Source organism: Sinocyclocheilus grahami, unplaced genomic scaffold (assembly GCF_001515645.1).
Source record: "Sinocyclocheilus grahami isolate Dianchi unplaced genomic scaffold, SAMN03320097.WGS_v1.1 scaffold1502.1, whole genome shotgun sequence".
Taxonomy (NCBI): domain Eukaryota; kingdom Metazoa; phylum Chordata; class Actinopteri; order Cypriniformes; family Cyprinidae; genus Sinocyclocheilus; species Sinocyclocheilus grahami.
In genome coordinates, this window is record NW_015506681.1 from 53,118 (window position 1) to 65,512 (window position 12,395).

Below are 12,395 nucleotides of genomic sequence, written 5' to 3' on the forward strand. Positions count from 1 at the left end.
TAAAAACATCACAAGTAATCCACACCACTCCAGTTCATCAGTTAATGCCTTGTGAAGCAAAAAGCTGCACGCTTGTAAGAAACAAATCCATCATTAAGACGTTTTTAGGTTGTGACAGCAGATCTCAGGCTTTGTTTGAAATGAATGCGAGTTTATTCTGCCTTCAGAGAGATGTCAGAAGTCTCATGTTTAAGCACTGTGTAGTCAAAGTGTCCTGTGGGAAACTTTCTTAGGTTGAAATTGTGAAAATAAAACTGCATTTGAAAGCATAGTTCACACAAAAATTAAAACTCTGTCATTATTTTCTCACCCTCAAGTTGTTCTAAACCTGTGGGAGTTTCTTTCTTCTCCTGAACACAAAAGAAGATATTTTAAAGAATGTTAGTAACCAAACAGCCGACGGTAGCCATTGACTTCTATTGTATTTTTTCCCATACTATGGCAGTCAATGGCTACCGTCAACTGTTTATATGAGTAAATGACAGAATTTCAACTATTCCTTAACAACTGCTTTTCATTTCCCCCCCGCAAACTGTACATATTATAAACAGTGTTGTAACTTTTTCTTTTAAAGCTTTTTAAACAGACAAAGTGTGGAAATGCACTCATTTGTGTGCTCTCCTGAAATTTAAACCATAGAGCATGATGAACATGCATGACTTGATAAAAACGTACGCCTTCAATGCAGTGCAAGTATTTTTGAATAAAAGCATCTGCCAAATGCATAAATGTAAATACATGTGTCAGGTCACCTCTACTGTCAGCGTCCTGCAGGATTTCATGGCTTCTAGTCAGTACATTAATGCATGGCTTTATATAACCACGTCTCTCATGCTTGTTGCTATGGGATGCTCAAGAGCCGAAATGATTTATCAGGAAAAATGCCTACTCATCATTATACATTCATCCATCCTGCCTTTATAAACTAGACATGACTTTGAATCTGAATGAAATACTCAGTGTCTTCACACTTTACTGTATGTGCTCATCACCGACAAACATGATGCAGTTGCTGAAAGCAGACCTGAATATATATATGTGTGTGTAAAATTGCAGATTTAATTTAGCATCACGCGTGTGTTTGCAGGAGATTTGTATGCGTCCCCAGTTCATCATGGATGGAGCGACTCGTACCGACATCTGTCAGGGAGCTCTGGGTGAGTCTGTCTGCGTCATCATCAGGGACGAGGACTTTACCTCAAACAACCCTGATTTTACCACATTACAACCTCAACTAGCTGTTCATTTACTAGACCAGCGAACAACATACTGTCAAACAGATTTCAGTTTGAAGTCAAAAGGTGGGGTCGGTATAATTTTTTAAAGTTTTTTTTTTATTTGCACCAAGGCTGCATTAACTTGATCAAAAATACAGTAAAACAGTAGTACTGTGAAATATTATTGCAGTTTAAAGTAAGTGTTTTCTGTTTGAATATTTGTTAAAATGCAGTTTATTTCTGTGATGCGCAGCTGTATTTTCAGCATCATTCCTCCAGTCTTCAGTGTCACATGATCTTCAGAAATCATTCTAATATGCTGATTTGCTGCTCAAGAAACATTTATTATTATTATCAATGTTGAAAACAGTTGTGCTGCTTCATATTTTTGGGGAAACCAGGATACATTTTTTTTTAGGATTCTTTGATGAAATTAAAATGTAATGCATTCTTTGATTTCTTCTTCTTCTTCAAAAAAAAAAAAATACATAAAAATTGTAATGTATGAAATGGATGGATTTTTTTTTTTTTTTTTATATAATTTTTTTTTTTTTTACAGAGTATACATATTCATGCAGCACAATATTTGAAATAAGTGCATTTGAATGCACTAATTGAAATAAAATTAACTAAATTAAAGCATTAAAGCACTTGGAAACTGGATAGGAAAAAATTGTGCCATCTGGTGTGTCTCAAGACACATGAAGAGGAAAGCTATAGTAAAGTACGGTGATGTTTACTTTAAACAGCGCCTCGTTCATAATTAAAACTCTGACCCTGCGGTCATTAAATAAAGAGCTGCTGTCTCACAGCGGAGCCGCTCATGCATTATGATGACATCATAATAGGCTACAGCGTTTAAACATGCAAAACCGCGAGGGAGCGCTGTGATTGGTCAGGATGTGTGTGGCGGCCCAGTGACTGCTGTTGTGCTTTTAAAAGCTTTAGTAAACATGGAAACAAAATGACTGACTGTCCCTCTTTTGTATCTGGTTTGTTTGGGTCTGGTGGCTATTTTAAGTTATTTACACATTCTCTGCGATGTAATGCGTCAGATCATCTTCCAACAGCAGATGTGCTGTTTGGGGCAATAAATTGTCATGTTAAATGAATCCCAGAGACTGTGGCATGGAGATGTAAAAATGAATAAATACAGAGAGGAATGATGGATAGGTGTTTAATACACTTTAATACACTAAAAACCATTTGTTGGTGGACTCCTAGATGGTTAGACACAATTTACTACACATTTATACAGCATAAAGAGCTAATGTATGTTTAACTTTAAATGAAACAATGTTTACTTATACTATACTGGTTTAAATACACACATTTTAAATGATAATAATTTACAATATTTCAGTTTGTACTGACTTTTAATCAAATAAAGAAGTCTTTCTTACAATTTGACCTCAAATATATTGAATATGTTTTGTATCACATCTCTTGTCTGCACTAAATCTCATCTGTTCATTATCTGTGGTCTGTTTTCCTCAGGTGACTGTTGGTTGCTGGCAGCCATCGCGTCTCTGACTCTAAACGATGACCTCCTGCACCGCGTGGTGCCACATGGCCAGAGCTTTGACGGCGGATACGCAGGAATATTTCACTTTCAGGTGCGACAATGTGACAAACGCTAGAACACGAGCACAGATCTAGGTCTGACAGTGAGAGAGTATAGTTTTATACTACACTTTTAAAAATAAAGCTTTCAAAAGGGGTTTTTGCAGTGATGCTATAAATAACTATTTTTGGTTCCCCAGAGAAGCTTTCAGTGAACGGTTCCAAAAAGAACCATTTTTTGGCTCCCAAAGAAGCTTTCCATGAACGGGGTTCCAAGAAGAACCATTTTTGGTTCCCCAGAGAAGCTTTCAGTGAACGGTTCCAAAAAGAACCATTTTTGGCTCCCAAAGAAGCTTTCCATGAATGGGGTTCCAATAAGAACCATTTTTGGTTCCCCAGAGAAGCTTTCCTTGAACGGTTCCAAAAAGAACCATTTTTGGTTCCCCAGAGAAGCTTTCAGTGAACGGTTCCAAAAAGAACCATTTTTGGCTCGCCAAAAAAGCTTTCCGTGACCGGGTCCAAAAAGAACCATTTTTGGTTACCCAGAGAAGCTTTCCTTGAACGGTTCCAAAAAGAACAATTTTTGGATCCCCAGAGAAGCTTTCTGTGAATGGTTCCAAAAAGAACCATTTTTGGCTCGCCAAAAAAGCTTTCTGTGACCGGGTCCAAAAAGAACCATTTTTGGCTCCCCAAAGAAGCTTTCCATGAACGGGTTCCAAAAAAAAAAATTTTTGCTTTTCCAAAGAAGCTTTCCGTGAACGGGTTCCAAAAAGAACCATTTTTGGTTCCCCAGAGAAGCTTTCCCTGAACGGTTCGAAAAATAACCATTTTTGGTTCCCCAGAGAAGCTTTCCTTGAAGGGTTCCAAAAAGAACCATTTTTGGTTCCCCAGAGAAACTTTCCGTGAACGGTTCCAAAAATAACCATTTTTGATTCCCCAGAGAAGCTTTCCGTGAACAGTTCCAAAAAGAACCATTTTTGGCTCCCAAAGAAGCTTTCCATGAACGGTTTCCAAAAAAAAAATTTTTGGCTACCAAAGAAGCTTTCCATGAACGGGTTCCAAAAAGAACCATTTTTGGTTCCCCAAAGAAGCTTTCCGTGAACGGGTTCCAAAAAAAAACATTTTTGGTTCCCCAAAGAAGCTTTCAGGGAACGGTTCCAAAAAGAACCATTTTTGGTTCCCCAGAGAAGCTTTCCGTGAACGGGTTCCAAAAAGAACCATTTTTGGTTCCCCAGAGAAGCTTTCAGTGAACGGGTTCCAAAAAGAACCTTTTTGGTTCCCCAAAGAAGCTTTCCGTGAACGGTTCCCCAAAGAACCATTTTTGGCTCCCAAAGAAGCTTTCCATGAACGGGTTCCAAAAAAAAACATTTTTGGTTCCCCAAAGAAGCTTTCCGTGAACGGGTTCCAAAAAGAACCATTTTTGGTTGCCCAGAGAAGCTTTCAGTGAACGGGTTCCAAATATAACCATTTTTGACTCCCAAAGAAGCTTTCCGTGAACGGGTTCAAAAAAAGAACCATTTTTGGTTCCCCAAAAAAGAAAAATTTTTTGTTCCCCCAAAGAAGCTTTCATTGAACGGTTCCAAAAAGAACCATTTTTGGCTCCCCGAAGAAGCTTTCCTCAGTGTATTTTAAAAATCAAAAGAACCTTTTTCCAGTATAAAGAAGCCAAAGAAGCTTTCCGTGAACGGGTTCCAAAAAAAAACATTTTTGGTTCCCCAAAGAAGCTTTCCGTGAACGGGTTCCAAAAAAAAACATTTTTGGTTCCCCAAAGAAGCTTTCCGTGAACGGGTTCCAAAAAAAAACATTTTTGGTTCCCCAAAGAAGCTTTCCGTGAACGGGTTCCAAAAAAAACCATTTTTGGTTCCCCAAAGAAGCTTTCCGTGAACGGGTTCCAAAAAAAAACATTTTTGGTTCCCCAAAGAAGCTTTCAGGGAACGGTTCCAAAAAGAACCATTTTTGGTTCCCCAGAGAAGCTTTCCGTGAACGGGTTCCAAAAAGAACCATTTTTGGTTCCCCAGAGAAGCTTTCAGTGAACGGGTTCCAAATATAACCATTTTTGACTCCCAAAGAAGCTTTCCGTGAACGGGTTCAAAAAAGAACCATTTTTGGTTCCCCAAAAAAGAACAATTTTTTGTTCCCCCAAAGAAGCTTTCATTGAACGGTTCCAAAAAGAACCATTTTTGGCTCCCCGAAGAAGCTTTCCTCAGTGTATTTTAAAAATCAAAAGAACCTTTTTCCAGTATAAAGAAGCTTGGAAAGATTCCATGGATGTTAAAGGTTCTTCATGGAAGCATCGATTCCAATAAACTAAAGAAGCTTTATATTTAAGACTGATAAGGTTAAGATGCAGTTGTTTCTGTGCGATTTCACCAGTGCTCATTTGTAGCTGTAAACTATCCACGAACCTTGCTCTGTAAACACACTAGCATGAGCGGTGGTGTATAGGTATTATAAAATAATGAAGCGCTGCTTGGAACAGTGTAAGACAGTCTGATCAATCTGTTCCTTGTGTGTGTGTGTGTGTGTGTGTGTGTGTGTGTGTCAGTAGTGAATTATTGTGCTGATGTGTGTGTTTCTGACTCGGTGAGGTGAGGGGGAGGGCACTGCTGTTCAAATAATGCAGTGGCAGAGAGGATTATGGGTAATGAGGTGACATAGCATGCCAAGAATCCTTTCACAATTTGTACAGGCGGCAAATGACAACACAGTACATCTTATTTGAGAAATACCATGACACTGAATGATTCAAATATTCATTCATCTAGGTATTTCCATATTATATTGAATGAATATCATGTTGCTACTGTAGTACTATCTGAAATAGACACTTATTGGTACTTTTTATTTGGTACTTCTGTGCAGAATAATAAAAAAGAGAGCAATGCAGTCAGAAAGGCACAGAAGTTCATCAAACCCTCACACACACACATAGATGCTCCAAAAATACACACGTGCACACATTCTTCATGCATGGATGAGCGTGTGAACAAAGACACAGGATCCAAATGTGTTCACTAATGTGTCTCACTCACACACCGCGTTTGTGTTTTTGCTGCTAGTTCTGCGGTCTGGCTCATCTGGGACTCATTTAGATTAGAAGCAGAAATGTCCTGAGTGTGTGTAAAACCTAATTATGAGAGAGAGAGTAAATCACTGAGAGACCTTCACAGACTGGAGAAATGCTACAGTGCATTTTAAACAATTTACGAGTGAATCTCACATGTCTGGGTCATATTTAACTTCAAAATCATAAAGAAAATATATTTTGCGGAAAGACGATTAATGCTGTTATATGACCATTGTTTAACATTGTGACATGTGCTTTCATGACAATTATTTGCATTTTTACAACTTATTGTATGAAAGCATCAAATTCATGCTATCTTGAATGAATGACAATGTATTTTGTCGCAATAGTAAAATATATATTCTTTATGCAAAATGTACATTTATACATATATTTACTTTGTATGATATTTATTTTCTATAATATACAGTATATAGTATAATATATCATATTCATTTATATTTTGCATTGTCTTATTTTTATATTTTTTATTTTAATTTTAGCAATTTTTGATCAACTTTTTAAGTTTAGGTATTTTTTCTAAATTTATTTTGGCTTGTTTTCAATTGCGGAAAATATATATATTTTAAACTAGTTTTAGTTAACGATAACACTGGTAAGATGATAATGGTTTTGTATGTATTTATGGTTTTTATATATATATATATATATATATATAAATAATATCTTCTTATAAATATTCTAAATAGATAGAAGAGTTTGGAGATTCTTTATTTTGCGGTGAAAAATGATCCAGAAATGTTCTTGACAGGCTGTGTGACTTAATCTTGCCTCTATTATATAAATCAAATATCCTGGAAAGAAATTCCTCAGAGATGTGCAGCGTGATTCATGATTTTACTGTCTCTCAAATCCATCTTAAGCCTAATTTGAATGGCTCTTTACAGAAGTGCACATATAGGATGAGGGTGTGTATGTAGGGTGTGTGTGTGTGTGTTTGTTATATATGGTGGATAATGTGAACGGAAATTTGCAAGTACAGGCAATTCCTTCTGCACCAATAATTCCTGAAATATATAGCCGTGAATAATTAATGAGGGTTCACTAACAGTAATGCTGCAGTCATATCATCTCATCATTGTTACCATAATTAGAAGATGACAACTAAGAGATTGTGCTCCGTGATCCTCCTCTCAGAAAATTTCTACTTACAGGTTTGGAAGCTGTAATTACATGATCTGTGCGGAAGCCAGTTTGTTCAAACTGTTCTGCGTTTCTTTCCCTCTTTATGTCTTTCTGACAAACCCGGGAAGTATGGCTGTCAACATTTTTTTCGAATTTCGAATATTCGTCGAATAAAAATAAAAAAATCCACATTCGAATGCAAAAACGTTGCATTTTATACATACATCCATGGTGCTGTTTTTTTCTTATTGTTTAAGCAACTTTATTAATTATATATGGTTTATAAACCTAATTTTAAACATTATGCACTTTTTTTCCAAAGATAGTCGTTATTTTACTACGCTTTGAAGAAACGTGCATTAGTAATATTTTGCTCGATGTGGCCTCAGGAGAGAAGCCAAAAGCTTTTTTCCCCCAACTGAAATTATGCCTTTTAAATTAGAATATAATTCGAATTTTGATAATATTTAAGTAGAAAATTTGAATTTAGTTTTTCAGTCATTTTGACAGTCCTACCGGGAAGATTTTCACCACTAATGCAGCAAAACAAACAGCAGAGGATGCGCTTTATCTGTGTAGTTAAAGGAACACTCCACTAGTTTTGAAAATAGACTAATTTTCCAACTCCCCTAGAGTTAAACAGTTGAGTTTTACCGTTTTCTAATCCATTCAGCCAATCTCCGAGTTTGGCGGTAGCAATTTTAGCTGTAGCTTAGCATAGATCATTGAATCTGATTAGACCGTTAGCATCTCGCTCAAAAATGACCAAAGAATTTCGATATTTTTCCTATTTAAAACTTGACTCTTCTGTAGTTCTACCTCGAAATACACTATCTCGTGTACTAAGACCGACGGAAAATGAAAAGTTGGGATTTTCTAGGCCGATATGGCTAGGAACTATCCTCTCATTCCGGCGTAATAATCAAGGAACTTTGCTGCCATACCATGGGTTCCTAGCCATATCAGCCTAGAAAATTCCAACTTTTCATTTTCCATCTGTCTAAGTACACAATGTAACTACAGAAGAGTCAAGTTTTAAACAGGAAAAATATCGAAACTCTTTGGTCATTTTTGAGCGAGATGCTAACGGTCTAATCAGATTCAATGATCTATGCTAAGCTACAGCTAAAAGTGCTACCGCCAGACACGCAGATCGGCTGAATGGATTAGAAAATGGTAAAACTCAACTGTTTAACTCTAGGGGAGTTGGAAAATTAGTCTATTTCCAAAACTAGTGGAGTGTTCCTTTAATGTCTTATCTGTGCATTTGATCATTTATGTGCAGCCACCTTCAGAGCGCTGCAGTGATGTTCTACTTTTGTAGGTTCGCATCACCATTGGCTTTTGAATTACTGCGAAATAAACTCTGTCACCTACAAAAATGTATTGTGCTTACACATTTCGTTCATCATGATAATCTTCACAAATAATCACAACGTTTATGAAATTTAAAGCCTAAATACAACCAGCAGACGTAAAAAGCAAAGCGTGGGCTATAAATGACATCTACGTCATTAAGCTTTTGGAACCAGAAGTGCTAAAATGCAACTCATTTCTGAGTTTTGGCCATGCATGCATGCTATTCCTAAGAATCATACGAAGTATCTTTAACATAATAGAGTCGGGTTCAATTATCAGTTATTGTAGAGTATCTCCATGCTAATGGATATTTAACAAGTGTTATTGTAATTTACAAATGGGATTATTGACTGATTAAGGAGCAGAAAGACAGCTGTTTTTGGGAGATATGCTGTTTGTGTATGTGTGCGCCACCTGCTGGACATACACTCTTAAAACATAAACATTTCTAAAGTTGGAATGGTTCTTCAGTGGCATCACTGCAAAAATCCTCTTTTGCAACCTTTATTTTATTTTCCAGAGTGTGTGGTTGGTTTTTCGTGGACCCATCAATGCCAGTAAAGCAGCTTTATTTTTAGGAGTGTATCTGAATCTCTCTGTCTGTAGTTCTGGCAGTTCGGCGAGTGGGTGGACGTGGTGATTGACGACCGGTTGCCCGTGAAGGACGGGAAGCTGTTGTTCGTTCACTCGGCGGAGGGTGGAGAGTTCTGGAGCGCTCTGCTGGAGAAGGCCTACGCCAAGTACGATCATCCTCAACTGTACATGCGAATCAAATACAGGTTATCTGCACTTCTTTACTCTATTTATTGCCTTGTTGGTCAGGCTGAACGGCTGTTATGAGGCTCTGTCGGGCGGCAGCACGTCTGAGGGCTTTGAGGAAAAGTGTCCTCCTCAGTGTCTCTACATGCTCAACTTCTTTCGTGGTGCTGATCTCTTCAGCATCATCGGCCGCGCCATCGAGAGAGGATCGCTGCTGGGCTGCTCTATAGATGTGAGCGCCGATTCTTGCTTTTCACACTGTGCTTAACTCAGGGTTACAGTCAGGTGGAGACGTTTGAAGGTGGATTAGTTAGCTTTTAACCTTTAAATTATGAAGGATTTGAAGCCTGCAACCCTGAACTGCAGTGCCAAACATGTGTTATGTGCAACACTGAGGCGCTAGAATGTTCTTCAACAGACAACCAATTAGAAGCAGCCTTATTAAATATTCATGAGCTTTGTACAGTCACAGAAACTTTAATGGGTTGTATTTAGTTTCTGAGGAAAACCGTAAAAATTTTGTGCAGTAATGATAAGCTGTTTTTTTTTTTTTTGCTTTGTTTTTGCAGAATTACATGGACAAACTGTAAACAGATCACTTATTTTACTTGTATAAAAAAAGAAAAGCTAAATACCTACAAATGATAATTAATTACTAACCCAGGGTTTGGAAGGTGTGAAAACCTTGTTCTGTTCTTCATTGACATTGCTTTGAATGCATTTTTGTAGTAAAAGATTAGACACACTTTAACAAACAAAAAAAGTGAAAGTGACATGACATGTGGCCAAGTATGGCCTAGTTACCCATACTAGGAATTAGTGCTCTGCATTTAACCCACACACACAGCAGTGAACACACACACACCGTGAACACACACCCGGAGCAATGGGCAGTGCTGCGGTGCCCGGGGAGCAGTTGGGGGTTCGGTGCCTTGCTCAAGGGCACCTCAGTCGTGGTATTGAAGGTGGAAGAGAGCGCTGTACATTCACTCCCCCCACCTACAATCCCTGCCGGACTGGAGACTCGAACTCGCAACCTTTGGGTTACGAGTCCGACTCTCTAACCATTAGGCCACGACTTCCCTTTGGCATCTGCCAAACAAGCAAATGTTGTAAGAATCAGTGTTATTTTTAGTATAATAAAATGTACAGTTTGAATTGGCTTTTATGTTTGCATATTTTCAGTTTCATTTAGTAATTTTATGTGCTTTTGTCATTTTTTTCTTTATTTTATTTTACATTTCCAATGAGGTTTGTTTTTAAGTTTTAGTTGGTTTGGTTTATTTATTTAGGTGCAAAGGCAACATTTCTATTTTTTTCTCTTAGAGTTAAAATTTTTCATCTAATATTTAATATTATCATTAGATGTTATCAGTGTTATATAATATTATCAATATGATCAAAAATGACTTATTATAGTTTTAATTTTTGTTTGTGATAACATGATGATTTGTGCTTTTTTTGCCGTTTTTTTAATTCTAATTTTTTAAATATTTCTAGTTATCTTTTCTTTTTTATTCATTTAGTTTTGGTCATTTTAGTGCTTCAACTTAAACCCAAGTTAATTGCCAAGGCAACATTTATATTTTATATTTATATTTTATCTCCGGTTTATTTCAGTTATCAAAAATAAATTTCAGTAGCTTTGCTCATCATATTAGTTATTAACCTGTTTGTATTGGTGACGGTGATCAATATCAGTGTCTGACTGCATTATGCATCTTTTTGTCCTCAAGATCACCAGTAAGTTTGACCAGGAGGCGGTGACCTTCAAGAAGCTGGTCAAAGGTCACGCATACTCCGTGACCGCAGTGGAAGAGGTGAGCCTTAAACACAAAGACATACAAAAACACTTACTATACACATCTATCTAGCAGGTTCTAGATGCAGCATGTCTTTTTTTGAAAGTTCCCAGGAAATGTATGAATGACCTAGAAGCATCTGCCAAATGTTGAATGAATGAATGTTAATGTAATATGAAATCAAAATTGACTTGATTGTCTTAATAGATGTTTCTGGTCTTAGTGTGTGGGTTTAATCAATGCAAGTTATTCCAAAGGGAAATGTATTTGTAATCAGAAATATTAATGATCTGTTGATCAGGTGGTGTACAGGGGAAACATGACTAAGCTGGTGCGCATCAGGAACCCGTGGGGTGAAGTGGAGTGGACGGGAGCCTGGAGTGACGAGTGAGAATCACACCAGTGTGCTGATTGATGCCTCATTGATGACTGTTCTGACGTGTGTGTTTGTGTGTGTTCAGCTCTCGGGAATGGGACAATGTGGACCGCTCTGTCCGAGGCAGATTACAGAACCGCAGTGAGGACGGAGAGTTCTGGTGAGTGGATCACGATCAGAGATTATCAGATGAGACCACACACACACACACACCTCTGCAATGACATATAAATGCCCATAAACTCTTCCTAACAACTAAGCAGCCCTAGAAACCCTCTAGCAACAACACAAAACCATATCAACAACCTATAAATGCCCTAAAAACTGTTCCTCATAAATGGACACCTTAGCAACCACATAGCGACACCCTGGAAACCACCTATCTCAGTAACCGCATAGCAATCCCCTAGAAACCACACAGAAAACCTTAGCAACGACTTTTAAATGCCCTATAAACCATTCAAAATACAACTACATGGCAAATCCCTAGCAGCCAACCACCCAACATAATGGCAACAAGTTTTGCATTGGCAAATACCACTCATTATCCTTTAAAAAAAATGCAAATCTCCCTACCAACACCCTATCAACAATCTATAAATTTCCTTTAAACCATTCAGAACATAGCAACGCCCCAGAAACCATTAACAACTCGGAACACTATAGCAACGACCAGTAAGTGCCATATAAGCCATTTAAAAAATAGCAATGCCCTAGAAACCACCTAACAACCAAACATAATACCCTATCAACAACTGTTAATGCCCTGTAAACCATTCAGAACATAGCAACGCCCTAGAAACCACCTAACAACCAAACAGAACACCGTATCAACAACCTATAAATGCCCTGTAAACCATTCAAAACATAGCAACGCCCTAGAAACCATCTAACAACCAAACAGAACACTGTATCAACAACCTATAAATGCCCTATAAACTGTTCAGAACAGAGCAACGCACTAGAAACCACCTAACAACCAAACAGAACACCCTATCAACAACCTATAAATGCCCTATAAACCATTCAGAACATAGCAACGCACTAGAAACCACCTAACAACCAAACAGAACACCCTATCAACAACCTATAAATGCCCTATAAAC

General features: G+C 37.6%; 1 protein-coding gene across 1 annotated transcript in view; it reads left to right on the forward strand.

Moving 5' to 3' along the window:
- The window catches only part of capn1 (calpain 1), a 36,292-nt gene that overhangs the window by 11,256 nt on the left and 12,641 nt on the right, over window positions 1–12,395 (forward strand). Inside the window, exons 3-9 of the mRNA XM_016257017.1 lie at window positions 1,088–1,157; window positions 2,715–2,833; window positions 8,959–9,092; window positions 9,175–9,343; window positions 10,848–10,931; window positions 11,215–11,300; window positions 11,375–11,449. Coding sequence (XP_016112503.1) covers window positions 1,088–1,157; window positions 2,715–2,833; window positions 8,959–9,092; window positions 9,175–9,343; window positions 10,848–10,931; window positions 11,215–11,300; window positions 11,375–11,449 — 737 coding nt within the window. The remainder of the gene's footprint in view (window positions 1–1,087; window positions 1,158–2,714; window positions 2,834–8,958; window positions 9,093–9,174; window positions 9,344–10,847; window positions 10,932–11,214; window positions 11,301–11,374; window positions 11,450–12,395) is intronic.